Raw genomic sequence first — 21,494 nt, forward strand, 5'->3', positions numbered from 1 at the left:
CCACCAATTGTCGTCAACCTACCATCTCTTTCACGTCGTTCCCTTCAATTTGGGACCCACCACTTCGCCACATCAATAGGAGATTCGATTGAACCTTCATCTATCGTGTCCCAGAAAAGGGCTTTCATCCACTAGGCCAGACGAGGAGACTTAGTTGGCCAGTCAAAAAAAAGGAGATTTGGTTGAGCCTTCATCCACGCGTTGGGACCATGAGCAGCACTCGAGAGTGGCACGTTTCTAAATTTTTGCAAGTAGATCCCCTTTTCTTCCAACCACTTCCAATCACATCCTCCCGCTACTCTGTCTCTGCCTCTGCCTTGCTGCTGCCACGACCTCCATCCGCCTGATTCTTGATAGTGGCAATGGTCCGCAGCCTCTAGAGCACAATTAAAGTGAGGTTTCTCCCATTGGGGGTAAGAAATCCACCATTATCTAGTACTTGTCTTGTGATTCCCCTTTTGCGATTTGTATAGCATGGTTATGATGTACTACTTCGCATAGGCCAATACCTTCCAGTAGCTTGATGACGTTGCTGAAGATTCAGCATGGGTGTCGCACCCATCACCTGCCCAATGGTATCTTGACAGTTAGTGGTAGTGTTCGCTCCTGAGTCAAAACTCTAAGAAAGGAATTGTGTTTATAGATTAAAAATGAATTATTGCACAATTTTTTTATGAATTTAGAAATGATTGTGAATTTTCAAAAATATTCCTGAATTTTTTTAAAAAAATATTCACAATTTTAGAAAGTTCATCATTTTTTCCTAAAAATTATTTATTTTTAAAAATATTCATGGACTTAAATATGTATTCAGGAATTCTTAAAGATGGTCGCGCCTTTTAAGAAATCCCAACTTAAAAAATGTGGATGGGCTTAAAAATTGTTCACAAATCTATTAGTGAATTTCTTAAAATATTCATGAAATTAAAAAGGATCATGAGTTTTAAAAAATGCAAACTAAAAATTAAAATAAAAGGAAAGAAAATGATAAAACAGAAAAAAGGGGTAAAGGAAACCCCTAAAAACCAGATGAAACCCGATGGCCAAACCATAAAAGAAATGCAAAGAAAAGCAGACGAAATAGCTGTAAACCAAAGGAAAACCGGATGGATGAAAAAATTGGATGCACCGCTCCGTAGTAGTATAGTGACTAAAGGTCGCAAAAGGCGAAGAATGAGAAATTCCACTGTGCGCTTGCGTTTGTTTAACTCCAAGCTTGTGTAGTACTGCTGTCGGCGCATTGGCCTGCTGAGCTTGTGTAGTACTGCTGCCGGCACATGGGCCTGCTGGATGGGTTGTGGAGCAGCCGTAGCGGGTAAAATGGGGCCGATGGGTATGCAATTGAGTTTACTTGGTACGCTGCCTTGGACACATACCTGGCTCATGTTGACGACCACCCGCTAAAAGAAAAGTACTGTAGAACACAGGTATACACATGCCTCAATCTCCATCAACCCAGCCCAGCCCATCTAAAATCAGCTCCAAACTACGCGTTTATAGCCAGGTGCAGCGGAGCGCGCTACCCTACCCCATTAGTTTCATTGATCGTCCAGCATGGTTTACTAGACCGTATAGGCGCGCTTTGCTGCGCCCGACCATCTTAAGAAGAGTGAAAATATACTTGTTTGAGAAATGTTGAGCTGTCATAACATATCGTAAAATTCATATGGTTCAAAATATCGTCTACCAAAACGTCCAAAAAGGCGATATAATATATCCTGCACAATGTAATATACAGAAAATAAATCAATCCTAATGTTTATGTTCCCTAAAGAGAATCTCATTTCTATAAAGAGGCTATTCTGTACAATGCAACACATGCAATAATATGAGGCATGGGCAAGGGAGGCTCAAATTACCAACAATCTAGCGAGTCGGCATATAAAGGGATCGCCTCCACCTGAATCAGTAAAATGATGCACGCATGCCTTGCTGGAGCTTGCCTACGTCATCATATGCCCATATGACTGTAACACTTTTCACTCTGCAAAAATGTACAATAGTGAAATACAAATACCAGCACATGGTGAATACTAAGATGAACTAACTGGTTGATATCTTAAGGATAAAAAACACCTTTGCTCTATGTCGCTAAAATGCTACCTCTTATCATCCCCGTGGCAGATAAAAAAAGCTCCCAATCAAATTGTGAGCAAGGAAAGATAAGATAAACATCATATAAGTAGAAAGAAATTGAAGGACATACATTCAATCCCCTATCAGTGAATATACGCACCATATCTTCCTGTCTTGCAAGGGAATAGAAACAAACACTTGAAACAGAGGAAATAGAAATTATTCATTGTGACAAAAACAGGGAGGTTTCATACTTCATACTTCACGGTAGAGCAATACCTGACATTGGTTTTCTCAAAACTGCGCTTGGAGATTTGTGTTATTTCTTCCATGTTAAGTCACATAGCTACAAATAAAGTAGCATAATAACCCTCCTTGCCAACAATTTTGTCAGTTTGTATATGTCAAACTATTGGTCAAATAAAGAATAGCTAAAAATCTGGAATGAATAATCACCATTGAGAATTATACTAATCAATAGCATATACTCCCTCCGTAAAGATATATAAGAGCGTTTAGATCACTATAATATTTTACGACTATGGCTTAGAACTTAGAGCAAATACCACAGAAAATATAAATACAACAACAGATCTTAGTTTTTGCAGGTTGCTCAAAATATGAGATACAGAGCTGTATCTCTTTTTCCAATCAAAACTTTTTAAATAGAAATTCCCATCAACAAATAATGAATGGGTCACTTATGGAGACAAATATATCTTCCTGCCAGTAAGATACCATGATACAAATGTATATACAACTGAATCATAACTTTCTCTCCATCGACTTGTGTTCTGCTCACCCATTATAAACCAATAGTGTATATGTGTAGCTCCAAATCATGAATAGGACATGACGTCTAAGAAGCACACCAACAGTGTTGGATGGTCACTTATCCATGCATTGTGATTACTCTAGGTACCCCAGAGTTTAATTAATCAAGCACAGCTGACAGCCTAAACATAAAGATATGGAAGATCGTCTCATTATTTCCTGCGAATTGGTTTTTGAATAAACAGTGAAGCAGATGCAGTACATACATGTACTCATGTAAATATGGTAGATCATCTCATTATTTCTTGCAAAAAAAATGAATAAACGGTGTAGGACAGTTGCAATATGATAAGTGCTTACTTGGATCTCAACGGAGAAGAGCAACACTGTCACCCCCATCCCCTCATCTCCTGTATCATCTTGCCATCACAACAAAACTGCTACGCACAGGAAGGTGAGAAAACATCCCTCCACTGCCCATCTGTGTCACCATCTTTGGAGAGAGGGCCGCCTCCGCGCCTATTCCGTCCACCCGCTCTGTACTCTTCCTTTGCTTACTATTTTAATTTCGTATCTTGCATCGTTCGTCCATGACGGGCAGAAGAAGGAGGAAAGAACGGCGGCGCATCGAGGAACGAGAAACGGCCGCGTGGAAGGAACAGAGAAACTGCTCGGTTGGGGAGGATAGCGATGGAAAGTACACGACCTGGGCTGTTAGCGTTAGCATCCAAATGAAAAGACGTGGGCCTCCGAAGGCCCGATTATGGAGAGGAAAGCCAACTCGCTCTGCGGAGTAGCAGCCCGCGAGAATGCAGCGCGTGAGCAACCTGTGTCGACCAGGGCTGATCTCGATCTTACGTTTCAGCGATCCGATGGCTGAGAACGTGAAAACGCTGTGGAGGCTCTTAGGTAGCGGCGTTATACTGTTTTTTAATTTCCTACTCCTAGAAGAAAAACCGAGAACGGGTGTACAATAGTCCTCCAGTAATGTTGCTTGGGACCATGGTTCAGCCGCCTCTCATAGTCCTCCTGATCGTCCGGCAGGAACTAATAGGGCCCATGCGCACAGATCAAGAACTACCGGTGCCATGAGCTGATGCCTTTGCTGGATCCGAGTTCTGCTCTGCTGCTGCTGCTGCTGTGTTACGTCGTCTGGGCACTTTGCTTGCCGCGACATGCAGGTGTTGGCATAGGGGCCTTGGTGCCCCGGTTTCCCTCTCGAATCCCCGCACGCACACAAATCCTGCATCGCGTCACACTCTTTGTCAGGGAAACTCAAGATAAATCATGGAGAAAGATCATATGCAGTAACCATCCACTTCCACCCAAATAAGTTTGGAAGCAATCCTTTGCGCGTAAATGCAAAAAACGATGAGGTCCATAAATGTACCACCGGAAAATCCACTAATGCTAGAGAGTCTGTAGTCCAATGCGGTTTTGGACATCAATCACACTGCAAACTTTTATCTCATACTTATCACACTCATTAGCATACAAATCATTTATTGCATCTCTAGACTACTTGCTATCTGTTTCGAACCAAGAGACCTTTGTGATGCTGCCTTGGATCGATGTGCACACTGGACAGAGTGGGTGTTGATTTGATGTTGAGTTAATATTGGATGGCCTGTACATTAGCTGAACGTGAAGAACGATTTACACAGGCATGTAAGGAGATTAATTTCTCTCGGTGTTTCTCAAGGCTGTGCACTGGAAATCAGCACAAATAGGTAGACAGGCCACCAGTGACTATTTAACCATCGTCCCAGAGCTCACCAATTTCTTTCGGCTCGACAGGAATATGCATGGGAGGAAATTCATGGTGTACTCTGAGACCTCGAAGGCTGTCAGAAAGGGAATGAACTCCACAATGGCAAAGGAAATGCTATTGCGTAGAGATGGAGCAGTAGAGGGTGAGCAGACTATCAAGGTATGCAAACTCAAGAAAGCTTTATATGGTCTAAAGTAGTTCCCACGAGCATGGTTTCACGGGTGCCATATGTAGTTTGTGAGTTTGGTTATCCATATTGGTGGTCTAATATAAATCGATGATATGGTGGTCATGGAAATGATGCCTTTTTACATAATGGAAGTGCCATCATCATATCCTAGCCTTGCGTCAATGCGGTAAGTGCACAACCAAATATTATATAAGCGACGTCCAAGATGTTGATGCCAAAATTGGTTTACGAAGTGGCAACAAATAAATGGCACTAGAACAGACAACGAACAAGTCTCCAACACGACTACCTTCACGAAGAGGACGATGCTTGCACGCCTACGTTGCAGGGTCCATCAAATGAGGGAGAGGTCATGAGTTTTCACCGCGGAAAACTCATGCCAGTCCTTCGAATGGCAGTGCCTCTAAGGAGACAACTCTCATATAACACCGTTGTTGGATCCATCCAGCTGAGAACAGATCAAGGGTCTCCATCCCGAAGCTCCAGTATTCACTAGTGGTATCATTTTCACCGACTGCCACAGTCCCAAATAAATCCTCGATTCCACCATTGTGAATTGTCACGGTCATCACCCGTCATAGAAAGTGAGTCTAACTAACCGGAAGGGAAGCCCCATCGCACCAAGAGGGACACCGTACAAAGGGAGGCTGCGGTCTGTTGTAATCCCTACGTTGGAGGTCAAGCCATTGTGTTCCACTACGACTTGGCGAGGAAAAAAAAGATCCCTAGAGAAGCCATGCTGCTGGCATATGCCTTGCCGCCACAAACACCTGACCTGGCTACAAGAGCACACGTGCTGGCTGGGCATGACACCGGGTACACTGACCATATGTGAGCGGTAGGAGAGGAAGAAGATGGATTTGGTGTCAGCTAGAATTTAGTTGCCCCTCCAATTGCAGCAAACGGAAGAGGCATTGGAAGCACGGCTGTGTTCCCCACAGGAGAGACATGGGAGGCACTTCAATCTGTGATTCTCTTCGAGGGCAGTGGTTTGGGCTTCGGCTCCTGTTCCAGATCCGGATGCTTCCCTTGGAGATCGATGATGCTGGCCTTGAAGAAAAGCTTGGTAATGAATTTAAGTTGTAATTTATTGACAGTGTCCATACTTCCGTGTGATTGAGTTGTTGCATGTTTCTTGAGGGCACAATTCTCCCAGAAAAGCATGTCCTCTGACTAGCTCCAGAAGGAGGGAGGGCGTGGATACCACATACAAACCACCAATCGTAAGGAATCGAAAGCAAACGGCCACCACCAACTAGAGATGAGAAGTTCCAAATAAATGTGGCAAACGTTCTTCAACCCCAGCAGTGCAAAACAGAGGAGAACGGGAGATCTAAACTAAAAAAGTAAGCCAAGCCTGTTTAGGAGCTGTACAGAATGGAATCCTCACCGACTCTGTAGCCGGCCGGAGGATGGGGGTAGAGGGGAGGGATAGGCGACGGTGGATTGCAGGAGTTTTTTTTTTTTTACCAACGATCGCGTGCAGGAGTCTCTGCTAAATTTTTTGGGGAGAACAAGAGCCTTCCACCTTTTAAATCCAAGAAGGCTACTATTTTTAACTTGGAGCCTGAAAATTAATTTGCTCCACGGTGCATTTTGAAGATAAATTCCACTATAGTTAGTTCAGTGCTCCATTTCATACTGATGATCTAGCAGTTCTTTTTTTTTAGTTGGACATCTAGAGGTTTTCAGTGTACATGGGTGCATGGGACGGGCATGTGTGTTCAACCATTAATTTATACCCTATACTCATAAATTGTTCTTCGACGAGAAGAGGCAGCAAGATCTTTCCCCACGGTAAAATACATTTGGCAACCTACTGAAATATATTGTTCTTACCTTTCCAGAAGCACTGCTGTATTTCTTCAGTTGTTAGACCTACAGAAGTAAAATAAGAGCTGTTGGTAAACAGATAGATTTGTCCAAATTGGTGATGTATGTTGGTCACAACCTTTGAATATAGAAGGCACCGAAGTCCCAAAGTAGACCATACGTCTTTCCAAGGGCCATAAGTCCTTCCTTACAACGTATATGGGATTGTAGCTAGATTTGTGATCAGCAAATACCTGCATCAATAAATTCACAAAAGCATTGTAACTTTGTAAGTCGACTCTGTAGAAATATCTACCCTATTCTTGACGAAAAGGAAATATCGGAGTCTGTGACATACCTCATTAACTTGAAAATAAGTGCCGTTCAGTGGGAAAGTACCCTTCGTACCTGTTCGACATGGAACCTGTTCATGTTCCAGTAACTCGTCATTAGTAGACTGGAGAAGCGCATGCAATTTTTTAGACAACAATGAGTTATTAATATTGTTACTAAAGCTTTAGTATTTAAAGTACCTCACTAACAATATTCTTTTGCATAGATGGAATAGCTAGGAAACTCAAATTTATGCAACCCTTTTTCAGGGCCAATACTATAGATTATTCTCATACAATAAATACAAATTACATAAAGAACACAAGTGCATTTGATCGACCAGCAATGAGTTATTCATATTTCCTAAAATGTTAGTAGAGTAGGTATTATGTAGCTTACCAATATATTTTTAGTACGTCTGAATTGGCCCAGAAGGCCAAAATATACACAGATGTTCTTCTTTGGAGCAAAGATTACAGATTATGATCATGCAACAAACACAGGCCAACACAAATGTGTGTTTGAGCAAAGGTTATAGATCAAAAATGCTTTATGAGTTAAGAGGTTGACAAACAACTCTGCTTTATTTATTTATTTTGCCAATTCAGTAATTTAGATGTAGCCTTCTACTTTTAGGATGGCAAACTAACATCTCTACGCTAAATCAGTATTCTAGTTTGCCAGGTAATTTATTGCTTTACCAGAATCGTGGCTCTGACATATCTAGATTGGTTTTCCCGCTCAAGCACACAATGCTGACACTTCTCGTTATTACAAAATCCATCTTCCCTTCTAAAGTCAGAACATGGTTTGGGGGCCTTGATCATTTCATTTATGTCATCTGCATTGAGCCACAATATCCAATAAAGATCAACTTACAAGTGCAGTCAAATTACAGGTGAGGGAAGCATTCTCAAATAAAATATACTTGCCTTGCATCCATATGGTCAATAGGTAAGGGCTTGGATCGCCGTCTTCCCGTTGATTTAGTCCAAGCTGTAAATCAGTTTCTAGATCAGGAACAATGTTTTGAAATGCTTAAATGAAAGTGGCAGAATCTAACCTGTTGCACAAGGGAGTGTGAATCTGGAATTTCGTAACTGCAGGCAAAATCTTACTTCAGTAATGAGAGTTACAGAACTGAGCATTTTCTAGATTAATAAAAAAATAATTTGCATGGGAAAATGATAGCTATATAGTAAGTGTAAAGTCATGCAAGTTTAAGCCAAAGCAAAATCAGTTCACTGCTTAGTGCTTACACATAGTGTTCTGTCCGAAGCCTGCTCACGTTCTTTAGTTTAGGGACAGGAATTGAAGCTGCTTCAGTGCTAATAGCAACAAGTGCTTTCTCGATATCATCAGACTGGAGATCCATATTGCTTTCTTTAATACAATTTTCCAAGTTGTGAGCAAAAGCTTCCATGTTAAGCTTAATTAGTGGGATTTCATCTGGATCATAATCTTCAATATCAGTTTCCAAACTTTCTGGAAGTTCTTCCCGTGCTGGACTTACTGGCTCCTCAATAATCGGCTCTGAATTGTTAGTGTGAAAAACCTTTCCCCAGGTACTTTCGTCAATCTGAGGAAACACAGTTGAGTTCAGAGTGGGCATGCTACCACTCTGGAAACTGAATTGATTGCTCGGATTCACCAAGCTTTTCTCCTGAGGTGCAGGAAGTGCAAGTCGTGCACTTCATTAAAAGGAATCAGGAAAACAGAAGAAGATTCAGAAGGACAAGAAATTCACAAATCAATAATAAGTACACAAAAGTAGAGCTCCCAGTTAAGACCAGGAATCCAAGATAAGTGCCACATAACTTTTCGTTGCACAAAACAAAAGAAAAAAGATGCATGTATCGAAACTAACAGAAGCATCTGATCAGCAGCAGGTTATATTCTGAGTGGAAACTAATATGTGTCTCACAAGTCTCAACCAACAGAAGGCAGCTTGGTACAAGGATCGAATATAAGTTACTATTTCTGAAAGCAGAAAAAAAAATGTGATAATACCTTGCGAAGGCACTTGCGAAATGCCTACATTCTCCTCTCATTGGACAAGCATTGCAATTTGGCTTTGTTTTGGTACAGAACACCTGCATTGTTTGTGTGAAAATATTTATTTACCCTTTTTAGGGAATATTTATCTACTAGTTCGAAAAGAGAACAAACTCATCTGTAGATCCTAATAAAGTACCTTTCCAAAAGTGATCATATGATAATGTAGCTCGTACCTGTGAAATTTGTTGAATCTGTTAACTACCTTAGTTATTTTTACAAAGATTGCAATTTACATGGAAAGAAAAGCATATAATTTGACAGTAAAAAAACAAGTGCAGAAATTTAAGCTAATATTACTATACTCACAGTGTTTTTTGATCAAGTTTACACAGACGAGGCCAAAGGTACTTTTGTACAGTCTCCAAGACAGGATATCTTTGATAAGAAAGTCGATATCAGCAAATTTTAATTGAATATATAAGATGAAATGAATTCTTAGACAATGGAGAACACTTACAGCTCGAGGAGATGTAGTTGTAGAGATTCAGGAAGGGGTTGAATAGGAACCCAACCCAGTCTTACACATATGCGACCAACATTCGTGTCAACCTTGAGTAGCCAAAGCATTGTTGTGTAAATATGAAAGTGATTGAAGGTGAATTAAAAGTTTAAAAGTAACTTACAGGGAAGGCAAGTTGATGTAATGTCAGCAAACGAACACATTCAACACTTTTGAGCCCCAGTCCACGTATGCTAAGCAAGTAATCCCTGAAAGGTGCACCAAATCGTTTTAAATAGGAAATATTGTCAAACTACATGGAGCTTCTTTTCGATGCTAAAACTGAACAAATCTTTCACTACTTTAGTCAACTGCGCCACATTTGACAACCTTTTGTTCTATTTACGCAACTTCTACATTAGCAGTTTAGCACAGAGTGCTCAGTTTTACTCCCTCCGTACCTAAATATAAGTCTTTTTTAGAGATTCCAATATGGACTACATACAAAGCAAAATGAATGGATCTACACTCTAAAATACGTCTATATACATCCGTATGTAGTTCATATTAAAATCTCTAGAAAGACTTGTATTTAGGAACGGAGGGAGTAGATATTAAATGCAACATTCAACTTGTTGTACGTCTTGGTCCATCTCATTCTTCCACACTAGGTTATAGTTAACTTCTCATTTCAAGCACTAGAAAGTGTCACCCGCAGAAAGTAAAGAGATATACTGATTATCTTACTTTGCTGAGTCAGGGGGGGTATCTCTTAACCACTCCAGATCAATGGTTCCATGATCTCTTACCATTCGATTCAGGAACTCCTGAAAACAATAATTTTTGTGAGCATAACTGATATCTCAGTCCTACAAAAGAATTCAGTCCTGTGCTTGCTGTTTCAACAAAACATCAAATACTGCATACGGAACTAGTAAATCATTGGCTCCTAGTCCTAGGTAGTGCTTACTATTAAACCCTAAGGTTACTGTGGCCTTAATTCTAAGAAAGAGAATAGCCATATAACTATCAACAAAGCATCAATCAGTCCAAACATAACTTATTAAATCCTACTGTTCAGTTTTTACCTGGATTCGCTCTGCCAAAACATTGTTTATTCCTCGTCCCCGGATGGCGCTAGAAATTGCTCGTACATCTGCACACCGTACTGCTTCCCAATCAACAGAGTCTCTTCTTTCAGACTTTCTTTCTTTCATGTGGCCATCAGCACAAGCCTGTCTTCGAAGTTTATCCCAATCGAAGTTTTCAGTTTTTTCTTTCCTTGTGGTTCCTGTTTTCTTTGGTCTTGCTTCTTTATCTGGTCCTCCATTATAGGAAGGAAAACTAGATTTGACAGTAGATTCATCCACCGTGTTTGCTGTTTCTGCTATCGTTCCACCAGTGATAGAGAGTGATTCATGCTCCTGGAAATCTGATGCTTCAAAAGTAGAGGGAATTCCATGCTGACTTGCACCATCATCATTTACTGTTGTTGTTTTGATTCTTTGGCATTCAAGTTCCTTGGTTGAGGCATCATTTCCTGCTAATGAATCGAAATTGCTTCCCAGCTGCTGAGAAGCTGCACCACCGACGCTACCAACAGAACTGTTAGGTGAAGGATTATCCCCAGAACTCGATAATTGTGACTCAAGAATAGTTTCCGAAATTATAACACTTTGAGAAGATGACATATCCTTCTGGAACTGTATCGCTCTTGAGCTTCTTTCTGATGTTATTAATTCGATGGAGAAATCTGGAAATTGTTGTGCTTTGGGGTTAACTTCTGTCTCTTGGTGGTCGCATAAATCTTCATTTGCTTCGTTGGAGTAGAAGGAATAATTTTCACCTTTAGTCAACTCATAAGCACTAGCATTGTTCTTTGTTTCTACATGTATCTTGTCATTGGTTATTGACAGCTCCTCAAAGTTCTCTCTTAGATCTGGTCTTGCACCGTTGTCAAAAGAGTCAAAGATTCTTACCCCTCCTACTGCAACTGTGCTAATTATTTCCTCATCGCCTTGACTGATAATACCATCCTTACAATTGCTATTAACTGTCCTTGGAGGAAAGCTTGCAGCAAGTGACATATACGCAGAGCTGTATTTTGAAGAGAAAAAAATAGCAACCATAACTTGTAAACAAGAATAAATATTCATTTGTTTTAAAGAACAGAGAGTATCAGAGTATTGGATGTGACTATCATACCTGGAAAGATGGTCAGACACATTCTGAGTGAGGAAAACCCCTACTACGGAGTCAACTACTGATCCTTTCCATGGAGAAAAGTGCCTGTCCCCTAATAAACATGCAAGTCAACATAAGCTATACATCTCAACTATCAGCTCATGGAAATTTTAATTTTAATTTTAATTTTAAAAACAATATAATTAACACTTTCACACCTATCTTTCACGTATACTGCAATTCGTTGTTAATGGAACATGAAGGTTTCCACACGTATACTATGAGTCTAAAGATTACTACAATATTCTACCATCGGTGTTAATAGAACATGAAGGTTTCCACATTTACCATTTATGAAATCAAGCCAAAATCCAGGTTTGGAAGCAAAATGCCAGCTTCTCAAATTACAAACTTCGAAACTTACCTATTATAAGTTTCTACGGTACAGAACTACTGATCGCTTTCTACAGATGATCTCAAAAGTTCATTATGATAACATCATCCACCACATTGAGCAGTGGGGTTACTTCAGCGTTAAAGATTTTCAAACTAGGATGTCTGATAGTGGTTAATGTGGATATTTCAACAACTATATCAACCAAGTCTCTTTGGTTAGCAAACCCTTGAGATAGGTGTCATGCGGTAGAAAGGGCTAGCAAGAATGTTCAAGGAAAATTGAATTGAGCATATCATGGATGCTAAAATTGATTTGAAATCTTAATGAATTTACACCTCCAACAAAGTACCTTGAACTAGACGCATGCGTTCTACAAATGAATTAGCACGACCTTGAAAAACTTTTCTTTCTTGTTGCCACCACCTCTCTTTCTCAACATCATTCCCATCTACAGGCTCATCAGTTGCTTTCCTCATCAAGAGGTTCCAAACTCTTGTTGTCTCAAAATCCAAGTCAACTTTAGCTCGAGGGCGCTGCTTCTTGACTAAATCCAACGGCCACTCATGTGGGAAGATCATCTGACTACCAAATGGTACAAGAGAATTTGATAGACTACCTGTTGCTCCAAAAGGGACAACAGCGGATGTGGTCAGAGATGGATACATCTCATTTGTATGTACAGGCTCGGTGTTCAAATCGAGATATTTCAGCCCTGATGCAACTCTTCGATGGAAATCCATATATGGAGTTGACGTATATCGTAAGTTTTGTGACCTTTTTCCTGTTGCTTCATAATAAATATCATGGTAGAATTTTCTATTATTCGGAGGCTGAAAAATTCCCTCTGATCTGCCGTAATGACGTCGTACCCTTCGTGAACGTTTCTTGGTAAAAGGTTTAAAACTGGGTCTTCCATACAGGGCCTCCAGGCATGACTGAGATAACCGTGGCAATACTTTTGCCCTATTCATCTCAACATTCATTATAGGAACGTATGAAATCCTGCGGACCCGGACTGTTCGCTTCTTTTTTATTCCACCAGCTTGACAAAATCCTAGCATCTGAGCGGCAGTCCTTAAGATGATCGAGTCCCGTGAGCCGGCTAGAGAGGACTTGCTCTCTCTACGTTGTTGATGCTTCTTTTTCTCCACTCTCGACACCTTAGTCATCTGACTTTCTGTGGATGTTGTTTCAGGTACAGACGTAGCTGATCGACGCATAGAAAGACCAGCGTTGTTAGAGTCGTTAACCTCCAAGTCCTTGTTGTTCCCTTCCAGTATGGTAACCCCAATCCTTGCGGCATCAAGACCATGAGTGCTTCCTACACTGTCTTGTGTTCTTGTTGGCTCCCTGCTAAAACATCCAGAAGTTGCAGGCGAAACTTCTTGTGTACAATTTGTCGCCATCTCTGGCAAATGTATGTACTCATCTAACAGTTTGTTCATCTCGTGAATCATGCCAAAAGCTAATCCTCCTGGTGAATTTTCCATGTCCACGTGCAGTCCATGTGCACCCTGCGCAATTGATACAGTGGCGGTCGAACAGAAAGAGCTTTTAGCATGAATGAGTTTTTCCTCAACGTGGTGGCCTGAGTTGCCAGCTGATGATTTGCCTCTCAGCACTCCCTGTTCACAAAGTTCGGACTGCAACCTTCTTCGGACTGATGCAGCTCTGCTTCTAGCAGCATCTTCTGCTCCCCTAGAGACTGATTGGTCACTAACAGGTCCCGAGCAATTCTCCAGAGAGCTGAGATTTCTTTTCTTCCGGACATAACTTCTCTTGGCTTTCTGATTTGGTGGTTTTCCTTCTGGTGTTGTAACAGCAGGCTTTTGCTTCTTGGTTTGCTTGTCTTCACGTATTACCTTGGCTCTATGTTTCTTCCTCCGGGGATTCACTTTTCCTGCAGGGGCATCCTCATTTTCCTTGAATGCAGTTGCTGCTGCTGCTGCTGACAGAGGTGTGTGATCATTCAGTTGGCTTTGTGTCTTGAGCTTTTCTCGTGTCTGCTGATAAGTTTGCATGTTCTGATCAGTTACACCTTCAGCAAGCAGTGAAGCCAATTCATTATTAGTATTTGCAGGAATAGTTGATTGTAATTTAAAATTGCTATCAGATAGACCTGCTGCTGATGATGATGACGATTGTTGACTATCATCTGCTTGGATTCCAATTCTGAGTGCTTCTGCATCTGAACCATTTGCCTGAAGATGTATTGGTGGATGTTCAGAAGTGCAATTAACTGGAACTGCTAGTACTATTGAAGGATCTATGGCCATATCATTGGCAGCAAAATCCGAGTCCCTTCCAAGTGACAAGAAATCCCTTGGAGCAAACTGAATAGAAGCATCATCTTCAGAATCTGTAGAATAAAAACAGAAGAATTCCTTTTTTTCAGCCCAAATTAAGCTTGGAGGAAACTATCATAAAACTTGCGAAGATGCCATGTTGCCGTGAAGAGAAAATGCTCACCTCCTGCGATGCCGGGCAGGGCAGGAACTAGAGTGGACGTATGAGGTAGTGGCCTTCCGGTCAGCATTGGTGCAGGCAGGTTATGGGGCGGCCAGACGGAGGAGCCACTGTCTTGCTCGGCGGCGCCGCTCATCGCTACGGCTGTGGCAGCAAGATTTTGCCAGGCCATGGCGCCCTGCGGGAGCAATGGCGTGTTGCCAGGAGCGTTTTCTTGGTTCATTGCAGGATTTACCTGCTTCTTCCGCAACCGGAGCAGAGAAGTGGATAATCGAATCTGATAAAAAGGACCGAATAGCAGAGGGTAATCGAATCTGATAAAAGGGACCAAATAGCAAGAGGCGAAAAGGAGAAGAACCTCCGCAAACCCCTGGAAACAGAGCAGCGGATTTGGGGGGTGGCACCGTGCTGTCCAATCTGCCGGAGAAGAGATTGATCCGGCCGAGAGAGGGGAGGGCGCGAGAACGGGAAGCGGGAGAGGCAGAGCTGTAGAGGGGAGGGAGCGGCGGAGCGGCGGAGGCGCGGAGCAAAGCGGCGGCGAGTTTGTTGACGAACGACAACGGCGGCGACCAGAAGAAAAGGGAGAAGGATGTGTCTCCTGCGATCTCTCTACTTAATTAAAGCATCTCTAACCGATCCTAACTTCTTATCTTGAGGAGTTAATGGCACCTAGTCGAGCCTTCATTTAACTTCTTATCTCAAGAAGTTAACGGCACCTAGTAGAGCCCTCCTTAAACTTCTTATTTGAAAAAAAAAGACTTCTTATCTTTAGGAGTTAACGACTCCTAGTCCAACCCTCAACGTTGAGAAGAGCGAAATTATAAGAAGTCAAATCAAAGGTCCAGCCCAACTCTCTCATTTTTGGTCATCCACAATAAGTTTTGATCATAAACCATTGTTGACAAGAGTTGCCGATGATAAAAAACGATTGATTGATTAAGAATAAGGTTCTTCGGGACGCTAAGTATACCCTCACGGTGTCGCGATCGTGGTTGTCTATGGAACAAATGCTAGTTACCATGATCCAGAGTTATTTGGACGGACGAACATGTTGCGGAGTATCGCTTGAGTCCGGCGAGATCAGGAGTGTTGCACAAAAACCCTCCACCTCCAAATAATACAAGCAAACCCCCTAGAAGTATGCTTTAGCATACGTTACGTTACGGAACTATGAGTTGCCATGATACAGGGTCATCTGGATCGAGGGACTTGGTTGCAGAGTATCACTCATGTCCCTAGTACGTTTAGGTGTTAAACATCGATAGGATGTTACATCCTCTTTATATGTTTATGTTAATAATCTTCTCGATGTTGAGTGAAGTTGACCACTCAACATTTGCCTTCATGGATGAAAGGTTATTACTAACGGTTTGATGGTGGATCTGCGGAGGTACTCTGGTGACAGAACTTATCTTCCTCCTTTCTTGACCATTCGATACGGGATTAACGGAGACCGCTTTTAGCTACGTTCACGAGGATACCATTAATCACCGTTGTCGAAACCTGAATGCGAGGAGGAATGGTAATCGCATATGTGATACATGGCTGCTGCATATATGCATGCATCTGTAGTTGGCTTCGCCCCAATTGTAGAAGCATACAAAAAGTGGATTAGTGTAACACCCACGATGCGGCTATATCTCCCACGTGTCGAGGCACGACTTAGAGGCATAACCGCATTGTGGTTTTGTCGCAAGAAGGGTCATCTTCACACAATCCCATGTAATGAACAAGAATGGGATAACGAGAGTTGGCTTACAATCGCCACTTCACACAATACATAAATATAATTCATACATCATTCAAAATCCACACATAGACCGACTACGGTCAAAATCCAAATGAAAATAAGATAACCCCAAATGCTAGATCCCCGATCGTCCCAACTGGGCTCCACTACTGATCATCAGGAAAAGACACATAGTACCACGTTCCTCGTCGAACTCCCACTTGAGGTCGATCTCATCCTCTGCACTGGCATCGTCGGCACCTGAAACTGTTTTGGTAGAATCTGTGAGTCACGAGGACTCGGCAATCTCACACCCGCGAGATCAAGACTATTTAAGCTTATGGGAAAGGATGGTGTAATGAGATGGAGCTGCAGCAGACACTAAGCATGTATAGTGGCTAACATACGCAAAAGAGAGCGAGAAGAGAAGCAACGGAACGGTCGTCATCTAGCAATGACCAAGAAGTGATCCTGAACTCCTACTTACGTCATTCATAACTCGAACCGTGTTCACTTCCCGGACTCCGCCGAGAAGAGACCATCACGGCTACACACACAGTTCATGTATTTTACTTGGGTCAAGTGACAAGTTCTCTACAACCGGATATTAACAAATTCCCATCTGCCTCATAACAGCGGGCACAGCTTTCGAAAGATAATACCCTGCAGGGGTGTCCCAACTTAGCCCACATAAGCTCTCACGGTCAACAAGGATAAACCTTCTCCCAGGAAGACCCGATCAGTCTCGGAATCCCGGTTTACAAGACATTTCGACAATGGTAAAACAAGACCAGCAAAGCCACCCGAATGTGCCGACAAATCCCGATAGGAGCTGCACATATCTCGTTCTCAGGGCACACCGGATTGTCCAAGCTTTCGATAGGCGAGCCTAGAGCTGCCCCTGGTGGCCACCGGCGACTGACAGGTTGGACCAATACTCAGAGGAGCACTGGCCTGGGGGTTTAAATAAAGATGACCCTCGGGCTCGCGAAAACCCGGGTGTCGTGGAATTGTCACGGCAGATGTCCTCGAGTTAGGACTTAGTCGTGGAGCCATCGCAGCTAGGAAGCTTGAAGGGGTTATGCGGGACAAGGAACATGAGGGTTTATACTGGTTCGGCCCCTTACGGTGAAGGTAAAAGCCTACGTCCAGTTTGAGGTGATATTGATTAGGGTTACGATCGCCAGGGAGCTAAACAGCTATGCCCGGCTCTCAATGAGATTGTTCTCGCCCTAAACCGCTGCCGGGTCGCCCCTTTATATAGGGAGGCTGATGCCCAGCAGCCCTTAGAGTCCCGGCCGGCTCATAAGAGTGTCCGGCTCGGACTCTCAGCTATACTTGCCTTACACTACAAGTTCTACCATCATAATGATTGTAACTACGGGCCTTAAGCCATATCCAGGTCTCAGCCCATCTCTGGCCCATCGTCTTCAAACTTAACTCCGGGCTTCTGGCAATGACCCTACGAGTAACCCGGCCCCTCCTGGCGGGTGACTCTAAGGTCTATATCCTCAACATTAGGCCCCAGATTGATTTGAGCCGGCTCATGTCAATCTTCAACTCGTCCGACAGAAAAATCTCCGGCTTACCGTTCATGTGAAGGCCATAACCCGGAGTGACGTCATCCTCTGGACTCCGGATAATCCGCCGTGACGTCATCCTCCATTAAGTCCGTTTTTTACTCCGCTAGATCCGCAACGGATCTTTGCTTTTACTGTCATCCCGAAAATCGAGGCGTCGTGGGGGGGGGGAGATAACCACGCCGTGGTCTCCTTGAATCTCGCGCCCACTTATGACCTTGCCTTATAAATAGGCCGGCCCGACGGGCTCTTCTCACGCTCTCTTCTTCCTCCTCGCGCCATCGCTCTTCTGCCCGAGCTCCTCCGCCGTCGCCGCCGCGGGTCTTCTCGTCGCCACCAAGCTCAGGCCGCTGCATCACCCTGAACGGACCAGAGAAACGCAACAACCTCCGCAGCTCTCCAACTCCGGTAAGTCTTGCTTGCCCTGTCAGATAGATCTACCGTAGGGTTCGTTTGTGTTCTTCGCGTTCATCGCCATTGCCACAAGCCTCGGTAGTTCTCGTAGTCACTGCACTTGTTTGATCTTTAGCCTTGTATAGAACTAGTGCGGTAGTCGTTTAGGCCTCATTTCAAGCACCAGTAGATCTCCTTCCACTGTATAGATGCTTTGTTCAAGATCAAGAACATCCGCTCGTCTGTTTCTAGGTCTAGAAAATTTTCATTTCACCCGACCATTTTGATCCAAAAAAGTTACTGCAATATGTGAAACCTGTTTTACCACACTTAGTAAAAACTGCAACCATTGAATCTTGGCGGCTTACGTTTCCGGGTTAAAGAAACCACACACTGCCGAATCCTCTGACTTAAAGAAAACCATGCTTCGCAGAATCCTCCGACTTAAAGAAAACCATGCTTCGTAGAATCCTCCGACTTAAAGAAAACCACCGTATTTGAGTATATACCATTAGTCACCTTCATAAGCCGCCACCATAGTTTTGAACTGTAGATCTCTGGCTTATAATTAACCCGGACATTTTTCCTTTTTGTCATAGACCACCAACTTTCACCATGCCTCCCAAGGCTCCCATCACTTGCAACTGGATGAGGTCCAACGTCACCAACGAGACCCTGGCCAATTTTGTTAAGTCCGGATACTTTCCTAAGAAGGAAATCATGTCCTACCGTGCCCCTGACCCGTCGGAAGAGAGACCACAGCCAAGGGACGGGGAGGTAGTGATCTTCGCAGATCATATGAGCCGGGGCTTCGCACCGCCCGGCTCAAAGTTTTTTAGGGACGTGCTCAACTTCTTCGACTTGCGGCCTCAAGATATAGGACCCAACTCCATATCCAACATCTGCAATTTCCAAGTCTTTTGCGAAGTGTACCTTGGAGAGGAGCCTAGTCTGCTGCTCTTCAGAGAGCTGTTTTACTTAAACCGCCAGAATGAGTGCGCCAACGGGCCAAGTCTGGAGCTAGGTGGCATCTCCATCCAACGGCGCAGGGACTGTCTGTTCCCTTATGCAGAGCCGCCGAGCCACCCCAAGGACTGGAATATGACTTGGTTCTACTGCCAAGATACATCCCTGGCTGATGAAAGCCCGCTGCCCGGCTTTCGCCCAACACGTCTAGAGCCGACTCACCCACTGTCGGACAAGCTGACTGCCGCGGAGCGCCAGCCTCTGCTTCCGACTATCAATAAGATCAAGGCCCTCCTGGGCAACGGTCTGAACGGAATCGACCTAGTTCGGGTCTGGATCTCATGGCGGGTGATCCCATTGAGCCGCCGCCCCGGCTTAATGTGTGAGTACACCGGGCAAAAAGATGACCCTCAGAGGCACAGTCGCAATGATCTTCCAGAAGACGTTGCAGAAGAAGAGACCAAGGCTCTTTTAAACGAGAGCCTGGCAGACTGTGGAAGGACCGGGTTAGCCCCCTTCTGCAAGACCAACCCAGCCCCAGCGGTAAGTCGCTGACTTTAACTTATTATCCTTTTCTGCATATAACCTTCATCTGAACCGTTGTAAGAATTCGTCATTGTATCTTTCAGGCTGATGACAAGTTCTGGCGGGTCAAATATGACCATGAGGCGGCCAAGAAGGCCAGGAAGGCGAAGAAAGCCACCAAGAAAGCCACCCCTCGCAAAAAAGGAAGCAGACCTACTGCTTCGGAGCTGATGCAATTAAGTGACAGCTCCGAGTCAGAGGTAACCCCTAAACCTTTAAATTCTTGCTGTATTTGTTGTTTGTTGCTGTCCGCCTTATCAACACTTGCTCATTGACAGGATGACACCGGCGCCAGTAACCCGGTGGTTGAAGAGGTAATGTCACTTTCCTCCGACTCGGAGCCCTTGCCACAGCTGAAAGTCCGAAGGGTAACCCGGAAAGTAAGCTTTTCACATCCTTTAGCTTACCAAGACCCTCAATTTATTTTGAAGCGACAGATTCATGAAAGCCGGCGTCACACCCGGACCAATAAGGACACCGATCTCTCCGCCGGGTTACCCGACGCAACAAGGAAGCGTCGAACTGAGGTTTTTTCCCACTTGTACCCTTTTCACCCATTGGCGGGCGTTATCCGTCAGCCACTCAATTCTTCTGACTCTAATTACCAGGAGACCTCCCCCTCTTCGGGTGATTCCATGCAATCAAATCTGCCGGCTTTCAAGACCGCGCCCGGGTAACAACAATCATCTTATGCTGTCCGGATCTTTATTCATATTCTTTGTACCAACCTTTGGTGTTCTTTCAGTGCCCAGGCAAAGCTCACCAAGAGGGTGAAGAAAACCAAGTCGGCCGGAGTGCCGGACCTGCCTGAGCCGGCGGTGACAGTCCAAGAACCGCCAGCTGCCTCCGACCCCGAAGCCACCACTCCAATGGACACGGCGCCTGAAGCCACTGCCCCAACTACCAAGGCAACGACCGAAGCTTCGGTTAACCCGGAGGCCTCCGGCTTAGCTCCGCCAGCAGACGACCCGGACGGAGTTCGTTGAGCCGGGGAGACCGACCGTGTTGGCCAAATGCTCCGCGAAGGGGGAGTTGCTGCAGCCTCACCGGGTGAACTTGGACCTCTCCGACTACACCAACTTGAGCATTGGAGAGCTCGTCTCTGGCTACATCAGCCAGGTGCACAAGAGCCGGGACGCGGAGGTCGCCATGGTAAACCAGATCCAACAAAAATATGAGGTATTCTTCTGCTGTCTTCTTACTTACTACATAGTTACCTTTGCCATGCTAGCCCCCAAGTCGACGACTTATGCTTGAATATGTTGTAGACTTAGGTTCCGGCTTACTCAACTGAGCCGGCAGTATGTAGATAGATACGTTCAATATGCATTAGCCCCCAAGTGCCAAGTGTCTTTGCTTGGAAAACGCTTGGGACTTATATAATGACTGTTAATAACCCGGAAATATATGCAGGCTGTTGGCAAGAAACTAGAGGCGGACCTTGCGGATCTCAAGAGCCGGCTGAAGATGCAGGAGATGGAGACCCGGAAGGCAAACGCCAAGTTTGTATCCAGCATCGCCACTCAAGAAAAATTGAAGACCGAGTTTGATGCTGAGAGAAAAGCCTGGGTCGAAGAGAAGGCCGCACTGGTGACCCGGGCGGAACAGGCGGAGAAGGCTCTCGCTGAGAAGACCGCCGAGCTCTCCGGCCTAAAGCGCCAGGTTTCCCAAATGATGGCCGCTATCTTCGGTAAGTCGCCTCACCGGCTTTCATCAAGTTTGTATATGTCATGATTCATCC

At 44.0% G+C, this 21,494-nt stretch overlaps 1 protein-coding gene across 3 annotated transcripts; it reads right to left on the reverse strand.

Annotated features, from left to right (window-relative positions):
- Positions 1-1,846: 1,846 nt before the first annotated feature.
- On the reverse strand, positions 1,847-15,118 carry LOC123182730 (protein ROS1C). 3 transcript variants are annotated; one of them, XR_006492292.1, is made up of 19 exons: positions 14,504-15,118; positions 12,384-14,393; positions 11,659-11,749; positions 10,542-11,550; positions 10,201-10,280; positions 9,638-9,722; positions 9,472-9,563; positions 9,321-9,389; positions 9,151-9,187; positions 8,967-9,049; positions 8,216-8,647; positions 8,020-8,056; positions 7,889-7,952; positions 7,658-7,797; positions 6,982-7,047; positions 6,763-6,877; positions 6,651-6,689; positions 3,211-4,093; positions 1,847-3,032 (listed from the first exon to the last, which is right to left on the reverse strand). XR_006492292.1 is itself a non-coding variant. In XM_044595392.1 (19 exons), exons 1-19 carry the CDS (start codon positions 14,721-14,723, stop codon positions 3,921-3,923), a joined length of 4,761 nt encoding a protein of 1,586 aa, XP_044451327.1. In that variant the 5' UTR covers positions 14,724-15,118; the 3' UTR covers positions 1,848-3,920. The 3 variants fall into 3 exon arrangements, 2 of the variants coding, with proteins under 2 accessions (XP_044451325.1, XP_044451327.1); XM_044595392.1 differs by having other exon boundaries at positions 1,848-4,093; positions 12,384-14,072; positions 14,154-14,393; XM_044595390.1 differs by having other exon boundaries at positions 1,847-4,093.
- Positions 15,119-21,494: the final 6,376 nt, after the last annotated feature.

Source organism: Triticum aestivum, chromosome 1D (genome assembly GCF_018294505.1).
Source record: "Triticum aestivum cultivar Chinese Spring chromosome 1D, IWGSC CS RefSeq v2.1, whole genome shotgun sequence".
Lineage (NCBI taxonomy): Eukaryota > Viridiplantae > Streptophyta > Magnoliopsida > Poales > Poaceae > Triticum > Triticum aestivum.

Coding starts and splice junctions, on each gene's coding strand:
- LOC123182730 (XM_044595390.1), bottom strand. CDS start 14,723: ATGAACCAAGAAAACGCTCCTGGCAACACGCCATTGCTCCCGCAGGGC. Junction 9,188..9,320: donor AAACTTGATCAAAAAACACT/GTGAGTATAGTA, acceptor CAAATTTCACAG/GTACGAGCTACATTATCATA. Junction 8,648..8,966: donor TTCGCAAGTGCCTTCGCAAG/GTATTATCACAT, acceptor CTTTTAATGAAG/TGCACGACTTGCACTTCCTG.